Source organism: Spermophilus citellus, assembly GCF_964194105.1.
Source record: "Spermophilus citellus genome assembly, chromosome: 3".
NCBI lineage: Eukaryota > Metazoa > Chordata > Mammalia > Rodentia > Sciuridae > Spermophilus > Spermophilus citellus.
In genome coordinates this window covers 113,950,321-113,966,060 of record NC_138184.1, presented here as the reverse complement: position 1 = coordinate 113,966,060, position 15,740 = coordinate 113,950,321, and the positions used below count along the sequence as shown (strand labels likewise).

The following is a 15,740-nucleotide window of genomic DNA, read 5'->3' as shown; positions in this document are numbered from 1 at the left end:
CTCTAGGCTTCCTTTTCTGACTTTGATCAAGTTCCAAGGTGGGGACGGCACCGTGAGCCTCACAAAGTGCACGTGAGCCGTCTGCTATGGGCTGATGGGTGGCTGACTTGGGCAAGGGCAGTTGCTAGGGGGAAGGCACCCGCTCTACTTGGATGGTTTCTACCTGCAGCAGATACCACCCGCAGTGGTCAGGAGGGGCCCAGGGGTCAGGCCTCCCGGGAACTCTTGATCAACAACAACTGGGAATTGGCGGTGGCCACGGGCTCCCTCATCCCTCAGGAGGAAGCACTCTGAGGATCCCCGATGGGCCTGCAACCCACAGGCCTCAGACGCCCTTCTTGGCCGATGCTGCTCCTTCTCCTCCCTCAGGGCTGATGGCGGAACCCGGTGCCCACACGAGCTGGGTGAGCTCCTCCCCCGTCAGTGCCCTGGGCCTTGGCTCATGGCCCCTCCAGTCCCACTCTCCCACTGCCTACTGGAACACCGCGGAGTCACCTAGACAACGACCCACGGCGTGCCCTGGAGTCCTTGTTTCTAGTGTTCCTTGGGAATCACAGCCTAGGAAGTCGGGGAGGTTAAACACGTCTTCCCCTGAGGACGTGTGAAGAGTTCTTGGGTCTCTCGCTGAGAAATGACACCGTCACCACAAGACTGCAGGATGGAGGTCACAGCTCCCCACTCCTCAGAGGGGTCCCCCTCGCTTTCAGAAGTGTGACGTCAACTTTAGAGAACTTGCTTGGGCTACAGGATGCCCAGATGTTTGCCCAGACGTTCTGCATAAAGTCTCAGCGTGTGTGTGTATGGGTATGTGTGTGTGTGTGTGTATGGGTGCGTATATGGGTTGTGTATGGGGGTATGGGTGTGTTGTGGGGGTATGTGTGTGTGTATGTATGGGTGTGTGTATAGGTGTGTGTGTGGGTGTGTGTGTATAGGTGTGTGTGTGTGTGTGTGTGTGTGTATGGGTGTATGTATATGGCTCTGTGTGTGTGTATGACTGTGTGTGTATGGGTGTGTTTGTGTGTGTGTGTATGGCTGTGTGTGTATGACTGTGTGTATGTGTGTATAGGTGTGTGTGTGGGTGTGTGTATGGCTGTGTGTGTATGTGTGTATGTATATGGCTCTGTGTGTGTGTATGGCTGTGTGTGTATGGGCATGTGTGTGTGTGTTTATGGGTGTGTATGACTGTGTGTGTGTATTGTTGTGTGTGTGGGTGTATGTGTGTTAATGAGGTGAACATGGCTGACAGAGTTGGGCAAAGCAGATGTGAGTGGCCCTCACAGTCCACGGAAGGCCTAGGCGTAGTGGGAAGCCTGACCCCCCCCCATGGGGGAGGGCGCCTCCCGCAAGGCTGTTTTGAGCTAGGACTTTGGTCCTTTATGGTCTTTGAACTGGAGCTGGACTGTCTGTTCCCAGTGTCCCCAGTCTCAAGCCACCCAGCTTTCAGCCGGGGACTCACACCACGGCTTCTCCTGGGTCTCAGGCCCGGGGACTTGGCCTGAAGCCATGATCAGCTCTGCAGCAGGCCAAGGGCAAATCTCGGGACTCTTCAGCCTCCATAATTACACAACTAAAGTGCCACTTGCATGGGCCTTATTTTATTTTTGTACCGGGGATTGAACTCAGGGACACTCGGCCCACTGAGCCCCATCCCTAGCCCTATTTGTGTTTTATTTAGAGACAGGGTCTCACTGAGTTGCTGAGGGCCTTGCTGTGGCTGAGGCTGCTTTGAATCTGCAATCCTCCTGCCTCAGCCTCCCAAACCGCTGGGATGACAGGCGGGTGCCATCGCATCCGGCTCCTATTCCTTGTGATCAATTCTGGTGTGTTCCAGCTGTGAGGGTGACCCTGTGTGGTGCCTCAGACACACCCCTACCTGCACCCCTACAAATTTATGACGGGAGATTGGTTCAGGAGTGCGTATGTATATACACTTACACACACACACACACACATTTTGGTTCTGTTCTTCGGGAAATTCTGACCAACATTGGAACTGAGAGATGGGAGGGTGCTGCGGTGGCAAGTACCCAGCAATGTGGAAGTGGCTTTGGGACAGGGTCATGTCTGACAGCTGGAAGGGCTCTGAGAGGTCCATTCAACCTCCCTGGCTGTGAACCTGAAGGCTGGTAGGCCACGGGCGCTGAAGGCCATCCTGAGGAGCTCTCAGAAACGAGGGATACGCCTCGGACACTGGAGGAAAGGAGTCCTAATCATTAGTGGAAAGGAACTCAGCGGAACTTCTTCTTCTGCCTTTGGAAGGTAGAACTCGAGGGTGGTGAAGGTGGACATTCTGCTGGGGAGATTTCTAAGCCAAAAGTTGGAGGAGTGGCTAGATCCCTGCTGCCTGTGGGGTCCAATGTGAAAGGAGAGAGGTGGACCGAAGAAGGAATTGTTAAGGGAAAAGGAGTAGAACCTGAAGACTTGGGGAATTCACAGCCTTTCCACGTTGAAAAAAAAAATGAGTCCAACACACTGGCCCATGCCTGTCATCCCAGGGGCTCTGGAGGCTGAGGCAGGAGGATCCTGAGTTCAAAGCCAGCCTCAGCCACAGCGAGGCCCTGAGCAGCTCAGTGAGACCCTGTCTCTAAATAAAACACAGAACAGGGCTGGGGACGGGGCTCCGTGGTCGAGGGCCCCTGAGTTCAGTCCCTGGTACCTCCCACCCCCGGAAAGAGGGACATTGCCGTGCCTGAACCACCTTGTGATGGCGAGATGGTGGGTTCTTCGAGGACTTCTGCAGCCTTCTTAGCAGATGCAGGAGCAGAGAGGCGATCCCAGCATCTCTAGACAGGATGGAGGGGAGGAGGGCTGTCCAGACTTCCCGGACTCCCCGGACCACAGACTCCAGCCGTGGACGTGTGCTGTTCTTTAAGGAAGGGGAAGAGTGACCTCAGAGGAGACTGGGAGCCCATCAGGGCTGTCCCCACCACAGGCCCACGGCCAAGGCTGCTTCCTCCTCTGTTCCCAGGGGCGGGGATGCCTCTCCAGTCTGCCAGGCTGACGCCGCCCAGGGCCTCAGGGAGGGCAGGGGGGACAGCCCTGAGGAATCTGAAGGGCTGTTCCTGAGGCTCGTGAGCTCATTTGTCTGTGCCTGAGGATCTTGTCCCCTTCTTTCCGGGTTCTGCCCTGGAGTGGGAACGCCTGACCTCCACCTGGCTCACCATTGTGTTTTGGAAGCTCGTGAAGGTGACAGGTGAGTTTCACAGATGGAGGTTCACAGGTCACAGGTTCACAGACAGGAGAGATTTTGCCTCGGGAAGAGTCACACCTACAGCTTTACCCATTACCGATTTCAGTGACATTGAGGTGAGACTTTGGGTGTCGGACTTCAGAGTGGAGGTGGGGATGGGCTCACTCTTTGGGACTCTTGGGGGTGGAACAAGTGTATTTTGCATTCGAGAATGACATGGATTGTTGGTAGGGCCAGGGGAAGAACGCTATGGATCGAATTGTGTCTCTTCAAAATCTGCATGTTGAAAGCCTAGCCTCCGTGGAGACTGTGGGTCCTTGGTAGGTAATTAAGGTTCAAGAGACTCAGAGGGTGGGACCCGAATCTGATATGACTGTGGCTTTTTTGGGGGTGGTACCGGGGATTGAATTTAGGGGCCCTCCACCACTGAGCCCCATCCCCAGCCCTATTTTGTGTTTTATTTAGAGACAGGGTCTCGCTGAGTTGCTTAGGGCCTTGCTGTTGTTGAAGCTGGCTTTGAACTCAGGATCCTCCTGCCTCAGCCTCCCGAGCTGCTGGGAGGGCAGGTGTGGGCCACCGTGCTGGCTGACTGTGGCCCTTGAAGAGAGGGAGCTGTTTACTTTCTCTTTCCGCGTCCCCTCTGCTGAGCCGAGGCCCTGCGGGACCGCCATCTACAAGCCTGAAGAGCCCCTCCAGGAGCTGAACTGGCTGGCAGGCTGACCGTCGACTTCTAATCCTCTAGAACTTTGAACACAAACTGTTGGAGCAACCCCAGGTCTCTGGTTAGGACCCTGAGCCTGGGGGTGTGGGGGTGAGGGGTGCATGTTTGATGCTGGGAGACCCCTGAGAATTGTCTTGCTCCAAACATTTCTTTAGTGATCCCAGGACCATTCCAGAGTGGGACAGTCCCGTCCTGGCCTTAAAAACACCAGCCGGTGTTACGTTACCTGGATCCCCAGAAACTGGAAATATCCCCCAGTCGTGCCATCCCGGGGCTCTGGTACAAAAATCCCAGAGATCTTATTCTTTTTCACTTGTTTTATTAGCATCAATATATACAAAGTGGAAAATGACTTCATCTCATTATTCTAGCTTACAAAGTCGGTTTCGATTTTTTTTATTCTGTTTGATGATAAAATGAAAATGAAAATCTCCCGGGAGAAAGCCCACCTCTGAGGGTCCCAAACACTCTTAACAGCTGATCTCAAGTGACCCCATGTCTCTCCAAGGAAGGTCATGCCTTTGACTCTGCCCCCCATGGAAAGGCCGTCTGAGCCCAGGGCTCCTGTCTCTGCCTAAACCTACCCAATCCCCCTCCCAAAGTGCCCCCCTTTTATCACCCTCCCGAAGACATCACCACTGCCCTCCCTTTTGGGCTGCTTGGCAGTCGTTAGAGCGATGGGCCTGATGTTCTGTAAGGTCTCCAAGGAGCTGACTTCAAAGGATCCCAGTTGAAACGCATCATGGCATTAAGGAAAGACGGAGGCTCGTGGGAATGCTTGTGTCGGTTCAATAATCCTATCAAAAAAACCAAAACCCAACACCAGGAAAGGTCTGCTCTAAGCTGCAGAGGGCGGAGGGTGGGCATTTGAAAGCACAGGGTGTTAGCGGCCAGAGACAGGGACGGCCTGCAAGGAATAGGCGGGTCATCGATGCCACCACATGCATCCGCAGAAGCTGGCGGGCTCGGTCAACGTGTGGCCCCACTGGGAAGAAGGCTCAGTGGGTCCTTGAGTTTCCCAAGAGTGTATCCTGGTCAAAAGTATTGAATCCCAATGGGTTTTTAATTTTGATCTTATAAAAACAGACGTAGGCGAACGGTGAATGAGCGGTCTGGTACGCATTTGGCACTGTGAGTGACGTCTTCCCCCCCACAGGACAGGTACACATTCAGATGTTTCCAAAAGAGAAAAAAGAAGACACCAACCTGTCTTTTTGGTCGTGCTGGATGTGGTGGAGCTCATAGGACCCACCTCTGGGCTAAAAGGAACTGGGACCCGGTGACGGATGCTGAACGAACCCAGGGCAAAGACATGGGCCTTCTCGACAGAAAGGGTCAGCATCTTCTCTACCCTCCAGTAGCCAAGAGGAGACCTGCCTGCTCCCGGGGCAGAAGCAGCCCAGAGGTTTCTGGGTAGCCCGTCTTTACAGAAGGCGGATGTCCATCTCTGGCCCAGCCCTGGTCTGTTCTGAAGTCAATCAGCCCGTTCTTCACTGCCAGGTCCCGGGGCTCAGGTTAGAATAAGCATCAGATCAAAAGACGAGCAAGGATTGGACTCTGTCTCTTTAAAAAGGGGACATTAGCTGTATTGCTGTCTTTATCCAAAGGGGACACTGCTCACTACAAGTCTGGATGGTCTCCTTGGGGGGTCTTTCGTAGTCAGGGTGGGCCCTGGGCTTGGGCAGGGGCTGTGGTCTCTCGCGGGCGTCCACTGTGGGGAGCACCTATGCAGGATTCTCTTCTGGCAGAAGGAAAACCTTGCCACCTCCGATCCCCACCGTGTCCCCCTGGATGAAGGTCTGGGCTCCTGCTGGGGGAGGACCTGCCCGCTCAGACCGGGCTCCCCATCCCCCTCCGGACATCTCCAAAGCAACTGTCCAAAGATGGACTCCCAGCTGTTCTCTGTGTGGCGCGGCAGCCGGGAAGGATTTTTTCTTTCCTTGTTTGAAAACCAGCAGATTTAAGAGAGCATGGGAGGGTGTCAAAGCCACCGAGCCCGTGTGCTGCCGGTCAGAGTCACATGATCACCGCTGGCTGCTTCTGGGTGGTTCCTTCCGGGCTGCAGCACAAAGACGGGATTCGACTCGGTGGCACGATCTGAACGTCCTCCTCCCGTCCTCCTGGACGTCCAGATGGGTCCGGGCCGAAGTCGTCCTTCCCTCCGCGCACTTAGCCCTGGCTCCTGTTCCCACGCTCCCAGGCCCCTCCACCCTGCGGCGATACTTAAGAGCCAGCGCGTCCTCAAGGTAGCTCCTTCTGTCCTTGGAGGAGCTATGCAGTCCCCCCTCTCCCGTTTCAAAGGCCAAGCCGCTGCAGCACCCCCACAAGAGAAGCAGCTCCCCTGGATTTCCAGCAGGCCGCCCCCCCCATGCAGACTCTGCCTGTCCTCCTGAGCCCCTGGATTTATTATCACAGCCTGAGACTGGCCCTGCCAAACAAGGTGATCGATTCTGGCACTTGGAGTGTAAATGACCTGCTCTTTTATCATTGAAGGAGTGTCAAAGGAAAGGACATTTTATTAACTCAATTCCCTCGCTCAATCTTCCCCTCACCCAATGTTTCATGGGGTCTCTCAAATCTCACGTCTTCTCTGAAAATTTTCCTCCGTCATTTATCACCTTTCTAGAAAGAAAACATTTTCTTATTTTGCCGGTGCCCAGTAAGGCCAGGGTGGCACAAGAGGATCTTAGGTGACATCTTTATTTTACTTTTTTGGTGCCAGGGATTGAACTCAGGGCCCTCGACCACTGAGCCCCGTCCCCAGCCCTATTCTGTGTTTTATTTAGAGACAGGGTCTCACTGAGTTGCTTAGGGCCTCACTGTGGCTGAGGCTGGCTTTGAACTCAGGATCCTCCTGCCTTAGCCTCCCCTGAGCTGTTGGGATGGCAGGCGTGGGCCACTGTGCCTGGCTTAGGGGACATCTTTGCTGCCTTCTCAAGGCTCGTGGGAGGGAGGAGATGAGCATTAGAAGCCGGTAAGATTGGAAAAGACAAACCAGAATGGGTGTCAGCGCCGTGCTAAAGTCCAAGGCGAGGTAACCCAACGAGAAAGACCCTTTTTGGACTGATCTTGGGACTTGGGTTTGGAGCCCACCTCCGTGGGCGTGGGTGTCCGAGACGCATGCAGTCCGATGCAGCCGTAGCGGGCGTTTTTGATGGGAGGGGGGGTTACTTTTCCTTCTTCTGCTGCCCTTGGCCGCTCTGCAAACCTCCCACCGGCCTTCAGAATGGAGGTGGTCACTTGAACTCGGCTGCAGCTGCGATACCTGGAACCACACCTATTTCAATTTTAAATATAATAAATACAGTGAAGAAAACAGCAAATCTCCAATGAAGAGTCTAAAGAAAAGACAGCGGGCGCGGGGGGGGGGGGGGGGGGGGGGAGGGGCTTCCATCAAATGCCACGTGGTCTCTGGATGGGCGTCTCCGGGGGGCGTGACTGAGGCGACGTCCGCAGGCTCCCTTCTCAGGTGCGGCTCCTTCAGATAGAAACCTCGTACTCTCTGGTCTCCTGCAAGAGGGAGAGAGCAGCACAGGTTTGAGAAGCCCTGGTGGGAGAGCGAGACCTGATGGTGCCAGTTCTTAGGAATTCCTGTGTCCGTGCCCTTGAACTCGTGACCCCTACTTGCTTCTTGGGATGGATCATAAGCAAACGGCCCGCAGCAGGTGCGCGGACTGTGCTGTGTGCATCTGCTGTGGACAGGGCATGCCCCGGAAGCCTCTGGACCCCACTGGCTGATAAAGGACATGGGCAGCAGAATGAACCCCCCAGATGACAAGCAGCCCATCCTAGGATCGCCAGCCAGCTGAGAGGAGCCTAAAACCCTGCTGAGCAAATCCATGTTTGTGGCTTTGAGCAACCGAGTTGGGGATTGTTTTCCGCTGTGATCCACCCTGCTCATCCATATGAGTGATCCAGTCTCTACAACGCCATGTCCAGGATGGTGTCAGTCTCAAAAGCTTCTTCACAGCAGAGGAAGCAATCAGGAAGGTGCAGAGGGAGCCTCCAGTTTTGCCCCCTGCACCTCAGATGGAGCACTTATCTCCAAGGGGTACAAAGGCCTCAAAAAATTTCACACTCCAAACCAAATAACCCAATCCAGAAAAGAGCCAAGGAACTGAACAGGCACCTCACAGAAGAAGAAATAAAAATGATCCACAAACATGAAAAAAAGTTCATCATCTCTAGCAATTAGAGAAATGCAAATTAAAACTCCACTGAGATTTCATCTCACTCCAGCCAGAATGTTGGTGAAGATGTGGGAGGAAAAGGTACATCCTGATTGCTGGTGGGACTGCAAATTGGTGCAACCACTCTGGAAACAAGTATGGAGAGTCCTCAGAAAGTGTGTAATAGAGCCACCATTTGACCCATTTATCCCACTCCTTGGTGTATATCCAAAGGGGTTAAAATCAGCATGCTACAGTGACACAGCCACATTGATGTTTGTAGCACCTCAATTCACCATAGCCAAGCTATATCCAGAAGAATGGATAAAGAAAATGTGGTACATACACACAATGGTACTTAGCCTTAAAGAAGAATGAAATCATGGCATTTGCTGGTAAATGGATGGAACTGGAGACTATCATGCTAAGTGAAATAAGCCAGTCCCCCCCCCCCAAACCAAAGGCTGAATGTTCTCTCTGATATGTTGATGCTAATACACAATAAGGGGGTTGGAGAACCCAGTTCATTGGATTAGATAAAGGGAAGGAAGGGAAGGGAGGGCGATGGGAATGGGAAAGACAGTGGGGTGGACTGGACAGAACTTTCCTGTGTTCATAGTAAACACATGACCAGTGAAGCCACCTCGTGCACGGCCACAAGAACGGGAAGCCACACTCCATGTCTGTCTGATGTGTCAGAACACACTCTACTGTCATGTGGAACCAACAAGAGCAAATAAGAAAATCATTAACACCTAAAAACCAAACAACTAAAGTGCCACTTGCACGGGCCTGGCCTTTCTCTGGGATCTGGAAGAAGATGCAGAGGGTCCAAAGCAGCCTCTGCCCCTTCTTGGTGGGATGGGGATGTCCCCAGCTGGGATGGCTGCAGCCTGGGGTAGCAACCAAGTCAATCTCTCCAATGTTCACGGGCAAGAAGTCACAGGCTCACTTGGCAGTGGTCATGGTCACCATGTTGGTGGAAGTCTCTGGTTCCTGCTGGGCCCACACTAATGAACAACCACATCTACACTTCGGGCAGGATCTAAGGTGGCCCCCACTGTGCCCACCTCCTGGTGTCATGCCCCTGTGTGGTCCCCTTCTCTGCGGGGTGGGTGGGCCTGTGACATGATTCTAGCACAAGGACGTCCCTCCTGTGCTTACATTGGGCAGGACTGTGACTTCTGTCTTGGTAGGAGGGACACTCCTGCTGTGAGCTGCTCTGTGGAGAGCCCTTTCCCCCATGCCTGTCCCCCCTCCCCAGGCCTTCAGGCTCTCTTTGGCTCTGGTCACTTGCAGACAGAGCTGGTCAGCTCAGCAGGGGACTTGGCAGGAAAGGGACAAGGCCACTGGATGTGCCTCCACCAGCTGCAGGTGGGGGGACAGGAGGCGGGAAGGGCGAGCAACTCACCCCCGTCTCATAAATGGGGTTGTCAAACTCGGTCTCCACGGTGATCTGGCTGTAGGGGTGGGAGTACATGAGGGGCAGGCGGAGGCTCGAGTAATAGCGGCACCTGCGGAGGAGGGGACGGCGGTTACTTCTCTCCCGCGGAGACCCAGACACCGAACAGCTGGCGCCCCTCCGTGACTGACAAGGGTGTGTGTGGAAACCGCCTCTCGCAGGTGACTCACCTTAGCTGTCATTTATTTGTCTGCAGTCTCCCCCCCAGATCTTGAGCTCCACTTGGGTGGGCACGGTGCACCTTAGACGCTCGCTGCCTCGGGGCCTTTGCACGGGCGCCTTCTCTGCCTGCATCTGCCCCTCCCACAGACTGGCTGGTCTGTTCCTGATCACATCCTCAAGTTCTCGCTCAAGTGCCCTGTCAGTGGGGCCTCTGCTGCCTACTCCTTAAAAACCATCTCGACCCCAGAGCCCTTTTCTCCCTTCCCAGTTCCTCTTCTGTCCCAACGCACTGCATGCTTCTCTGATGTGCTCTGCCTGCTGTCCCCCTCGCCCGCTCGCCGAGGATCCTGATCCTAGAAGGCAAAGGCTGTGCTTTGTGCCGTCCAGAGGCTGCCTGGCACAGAGTAGGTGCGCCCCGGCTGTGGTTCTGGAAGCTTGGTGATCGGACCACGCGGGGGAGTATCTTCCCTCTCCACCAAGTGCAGGCTAGCGGCCACCAGCACCAGGGACAATGGCTGGTCCCGATCTGATGACCACCGTGTAATTGTTGCATAAGCGAGCGAGCGAGTGGACCGTGGGATGGGTGAGTCAGTGCACTGCTCCGTGTCCCCTAAGTCCCTAAGTTCTCTGGGGTCAGGGATGGTGTCTGTCCCCTTTGCTGCCCATCTGGAGGCTTGGCAGGTGCCCAGGAGGCCATCGCAGGTGCTTCTGCCCTGAGCCGCAGGTGGGATGCAGAGCGCCGCCCCACCCCCTCCTACCTGGTGACGTAAATGTAGGCTCCGCCCAGCAGCAAGGAGATGAGGAGGACCGGGATGAAGATGGCCAGGGCCACGTTCCCGCCTTCCAGCGACGACTCTGCTGCCGCTTCTGCTACTGAACAAGGAAGCCACTGAGGCCCGTCTCACGCCCCCCACCCCAGGTGCCCGCTCTCGGGGCGACCCCGCCCTCCCGGTGCTGCGGCCCCCAAGAGGCTGATGCCCCAGAGCCCCAGCCCCTGGAGGGCGGAGACAGACACCAGGGGCCCCGGAGCCCAGACTCGTTCTGCGGTGGCATGGCCAGAAGGGCCACCAGAATGACAGCTGGGATCCCGATCATCTCTGTGCCATCTGGGGGCTGGATGTGGGTACACTCGGGCTAGAATCCAATGCAAGGGAAATCAGAGAAGTGGAAAAAACCCCAAAGGTGGTGACCAGGAGGGGAGGCTCCTTGGACGGTCCATGGGGTGCAGAGGAGAGAAAAGATGGTCTGGGCTGTGACCCTGGGTTCAACCTCATGTGACAAAAAGACAAAACCCAAGAACCAAAACCAAAACCAAAAAACCCAACCAAACTGAACCTCAGACAGTTGCCTGTGCCCAGGGTCAGCCACGAGGTCTCTACCAGGAGCTTCCAACCCTGGAGCCAGCCCGGGACCTCGTCACCCCAGCTGGGGTGCCTGCCAGCACCACTCAGGGACATTTCAGCCCAGGGGAGGGTGGGAGCTGCTGGGGGAGCTCTCAGGCTGCAGGTGGAGGACACCCCGACTGTGAAGACCCCTGGGCTTCCTCCAGGACCTCCGCTGCCCATTCCTGGGTGACTCTCTTGGTGTCACCTGGGGGCTCCCACAGCGAGGGTGGTGGCCATGGCAAGGACTAGCGCAGCTCTTTGGGGCATTTCCCAGCACAGCTTGACGGGGACCCAGGTGGCTTGAGAGCCTGCTGCAGGGCCTCTCCACCTGCTCCACAGTCACGTCCAGCAGAGCCGAGCTGTCCTCCAATCTATAACCCATTAACTGCCACTTTACAGGGTCTGAAAAAATCAATCCTAATACAACAATAAATGCGCGAGCACAGAACGTTACAAGGGTGCTCACTGCCTCTGAGAACCCGCCCGGGGAGACTGTCACGGTTCACTGGCTGGCAAAAGGCAGGAGCCCCGCCGGAGAATAACAGCGAGACGTGCCCCTTATTTTCCAGGTGGAGGGACCCACACACCCTCCTCCTGTCACTTATGTTGGAACCCTGGCTCTGCCTGCTTGGATTAGAATGGGGTCTGTTGCAAGGAACAGCAGCTCATGACACGGCATCTGCAGAGCCCCAGACACTACGTGACCTCATTATTGTCCCAGAGCAAACGGTGGCTCCAGAAAGAACAGCAGCAGCCGCGTAATTGGTGGAGACATCTACAGAAATGCGATAATCGAGGTTTTCCTAGGGCTGGAGTGGGAGGTGTTTGTACCCAATTGAACAGAGGCAGAGGAAAGAGAGGGACCGCAACAGAAAAGAGCCCAGCACCCTGCACGGCTCTCAACATCTGCTCCACATTAATAAAACTCACTTGGGGATTTGTAATGAAAGGTCAGGGAGAGGGAGGGGAATGTTGGGGAAGAGACAGAATGAAAGGGAGAACAGACCCTGGGACTGTTCTGAGCTCCCCCTCCGTGCAGAGGGCAGGGGGTGCTTGACTGAGCAGGGAACAGGGCTGAAAGGTCACAACAGGGGCTTAGGGCTGGGGATGCTCGGTATTGAATTTAATTTAATATTTTTGCCTTGTTATTGTCACGTAGAGAACTGGTATCAAGTCCCTCCAGGTTGTATTCAGGATAAGTTGCAATTCTAATGACTTGCTTTTCTTTATATATTCTTTCTATTTTTTTTTTTTTTTTTTTGGTACTGGGGATTGAACCCAGAGGTACTTAAGCCATCAGCAGTTTTTAAAAATATTTTATTTAGAGACAGGGTGGGAGTTGCTTAGGGCCTCCCTGTGGCTGAGGCTGGCTTTGAACTCAAGATCCTCTGGCCTCAGCCTCCCAAGCTGCTGGGATGACAGGTGGCCCCACTGCCCCCCGCCGTTCCTGTTTCGGAATCACCTCTGGCAGAGTGAAGGCGGAATTAGTTATCACGTCTGTAAGTATCCGGATAGAGATATTCACAGACCTGCCCCGGTTTTCTGCTATTAGCTTGATGTATTGAGTGTGTTTTTTTTTTCTCTCATACTGGAATTGAACTCACCTTCTAAAGCGTGTTCAAAACTGTCTTGATTAACTGCAAGAGAAATTGGGAGGCATCAGTCAACGTCAAGCAGATCGGCTCTGATTGCATAAAAGGAAACCAAAAAAAAATCAGACATGAAAGTGTGCTCTCATGTATCTTGGGCTTCTGTACGCAGGGGAGCACATCCTTAATTTCCAAGGGAAGACGAGACAGAGTAAAGACATTAGCCCAATAATAGTGATAATGAACAATTACTCCTCGCCCTGTGTCTGGTATTGTGCCAAGAGCTGCCCACACGGTGCCTGAGTCAACCCTTACAGCGGCCCCACTAGGTAGATAACTGTTACACCACCATCTTACACGAGAGTCGAGTTTCAGAGATGTGCAGTGATTTCGCTGACGTCACACAGCGTCTAAGAGACGGTGGTGTGACTTCAACCTGGACTGCTGGGCTGTCTCTTCCCTGTGCTCTCAACTACATGGTGAGGGCTCTTGCATGGCTTTCAGGAGACATGGTGAGCTCGAGGCCCTTAGGTGACATCCAGCGGCCGTTTCCCTGCTTGTCACGCTCATCTGAGTCAGCCCAGCCCATCTCCTTTTCATCCCGTGGGTAGGGACGAGGCTTGGCCCGCCATGGAGAACCGCTTCCAGCTACTTTATTCCTAGAGCACCTGGTGGCCCAGGAGACGGAGCCGGCCCCACGTGCCCTGGCCTAAAGGACGTGGCAGCTGAGCCCCCCAATTTTCCATCCAGGATGGGTGCTTCTTCCCAGGGTTCAAGACTGCAGTGGTAGGGGACGGCAGGCCAGCGGAGGCCGCGGGCTCGGTGACAGGCACGTCCTACCCGATCCCGAGACCTCCTGAGGAGGGGTGGGCCAGAGTTCTCATCCCATGGCGGCCCCAAGACTAGCGGAAAAGCTGACTGGTAACTGGCCAGCGCACTGACTTGAGTGTGTCCCCAGCCTGTCACGCAGTTGATAGCCAGTCCTCATACCTGTCTCCTGGTGTATTTGGGGGTGGCCTTTGGAGATGATTAGGTTAGTTGAGGCCTAGAGGGTGGCCCTCCCTGTGGCATTGTGGTTTCGTGGGAAGAAGAGGAGAGACCGGAGCTGGTACACATCCCTGTCTCACCACGGGATGCTCTGGCCAGATGCTGAGCAGATGTGGTACCAAGCTCACGGACTTCCCAGTGTCAGAACCACAAGCTGAATAATGGACTTCTATTCTTAATAAGGTTCCCTCCCTCAGGCCTCTTGTTACAGCAACAGAAAATGGATGAAAACAGGTGGCCTGCTAGATTTCACCAGGGACAGCCGCCCGCCCCTTCAGAGCAGCTTCAGGGGCCCCAGGACTCTTCTTTACCTTTACAGACAGGCAGGGGCCCGTTCCAGTGGGATGGCTGTCCCAGGATGCACCGGATGGTCACTTCGCCCATGAGCTCGAAGCCTTCGTAGCACATGAAGGTGAGGGACTCGCCGGGCAGGTAGAGTCGCTTGTACAGGATCTGGTATCCATTTTCAGGCAACCCTGGGTTGTCACACGCCAGGGACTCCTCCGCTGAAACGCAAGCCATGGGGGGCTCTGATGAGACCATGTGAAACAAAGGTGGGGACACTCACCCCGAGCCCACGGGGCCCAGCTTCCACCTGGCGGCAGGCCCACTCCAGTCCACCTCACATCGAACGGTCATCTGTTCCTCAGGCTTTTCTCTCTACCACCTCTGGGCCCAAACTAAGCATTGTGAAACCGGGTTGAACACTGGTTCTTTTGCTTATTAGCTGTGTGACCTGCAGCAAGTGGCATAACCTCTCTGATCCTAGGTTTCCTTATCAGCACAACTGGGAATAATAGTACCTATCTCACAGGGGTTTGGAGGGTTAAATAAGATGTAAACTGCTCAGGATGTTCTTGGAATGTAAGCCATTCAGTAAGCAGCAGGTGGCATGGTGGGTAATGAAGGGATAATCTTCTTCTCCTCTTACACCTGACCCACCCACCTAGAGCATCCAGGTCTTGTCTTTCAATACTCAGTCCTCATTGCTCCTCCTCTTGGAAACCTTCTTGGATGCCTCCCGAGTCATGGATCTTTCCTTCCTCCCTCCACTCAGTTTATGGTATTAATGATTGATTATGGTATTGATTATTGATTATGGTTTTGATTATTGATCATGGTACTGATCATTGATTATGCTGTTGATCATTCAATGAAGTGTCTGCTTCCCTTCCTGGACATGAGTTTGTCACACTGTGTTGGAAGCTCAAGGCCTGGGATACAGCAGGAGTTTAATAATGGCCTCAGCTAATAAGCTCCTGCTAGCACCTGTGTGTGTTCCCTCCAGCTGCAGACACCTGGTACTAGGTGGCCGGAGAGTTGAGCTGCAGGTGTCAGGCCCAGCAGGGGATGCAGTCCTTCTTTATCCCCAGGTGGGTGGACGACCAGCAAACCCACCCCATGCCTAGGACTGCAGGATGTTTAAGTTACAGTAAAATCCCCACAGCCCGAGAGTCACCATCTTGGCCACTGAGTGTTGGGGACATTCTCAGTGATGCGCGAGCCATCTCCAGAGCTTTCATCTTGCACACCTGGAGCTCTGCATTAGACGACTCCCGTCTCCCCTCCCAGCTCCGGACCCTCCCTTCCGCTTTCTTCTCTGTGAACTTGACGGCCTCAGGGACCTCAGGGACAAGGTGTCACAGGGCAGTTATCTTTTGGGGACTGGCTTACTTGTCTGAGCATCATGTCCTCAGGTTCATCCATGCTGTAGCCCATGTCACAGTTTTCATCTTTTTTTGGGGGGGTCCTGGGGATTGAACTCAGGGGCCCTCGACCACTGAGCCCCATCCCCAGCCCTGTTCTGTGTTTTATTTAGAGACAGGGTCTCACTGAGCTGCTTAGGGCCTCACGATTGCTGAGGCTGGCTTTGAACTCTCGATCCTCCTGCCTCAGCCTCCTGAGATGCTGGGATGACAGGCATGGGCCACGATGCCTGGCCAGGTTTTGTCCTTTTAAAGGCTGAATAATGCTCCGTGTGTGGATGGACCATACATGTGGTGTGTCCCCCCGCC

General features: G+C 54.5%; 1 protein-coding gene across 3 annotated transcripts in view; it reads right to left on the bottom strand.

Annotated features, from left to right (window-relative positions):
- Positions 1-4,575: 4,575 nt before the first annotated feature.
- Positions 4,576-15,740, bottom strand: part of SEZ6L (seizure related 6 homolog like) — a 158,284-nt gene continuing 147,119 nt past the window's right edge. Inside the window, exons 13-17 of one of the 3 annotated variants that reach the window (XM_081285090.1) lie at positions 14,037-14,231; positions 12,694-12,726; positions 10,463-10,577; positions 9,492-9,594; positions 4,576-7,421 (exon numbers count right to left, since the gene is read on the bottom strand). In XM_081285090.1, coding sequence (XP_081141216.1) covers positions 7,392-7,421; positions 9,492-9,594; positions 10,463-10,577; positions 12,694-12,726; positions 14,037-14,231 — 476 coding nt within the window. In that variant the 3' untranslated portion in view covers positions 4,576-7,391. The remainder of the gene's footprint in view (positions 7,422-9,491; positions 9,595-10,462; positions 10,578-12,693; positions 12,727-14,036; positions 14,232-15,740) is intronic. The other 2 variants (XM_081285091.1, XM_081285092.1) reach the window with 2 other exon arrangements.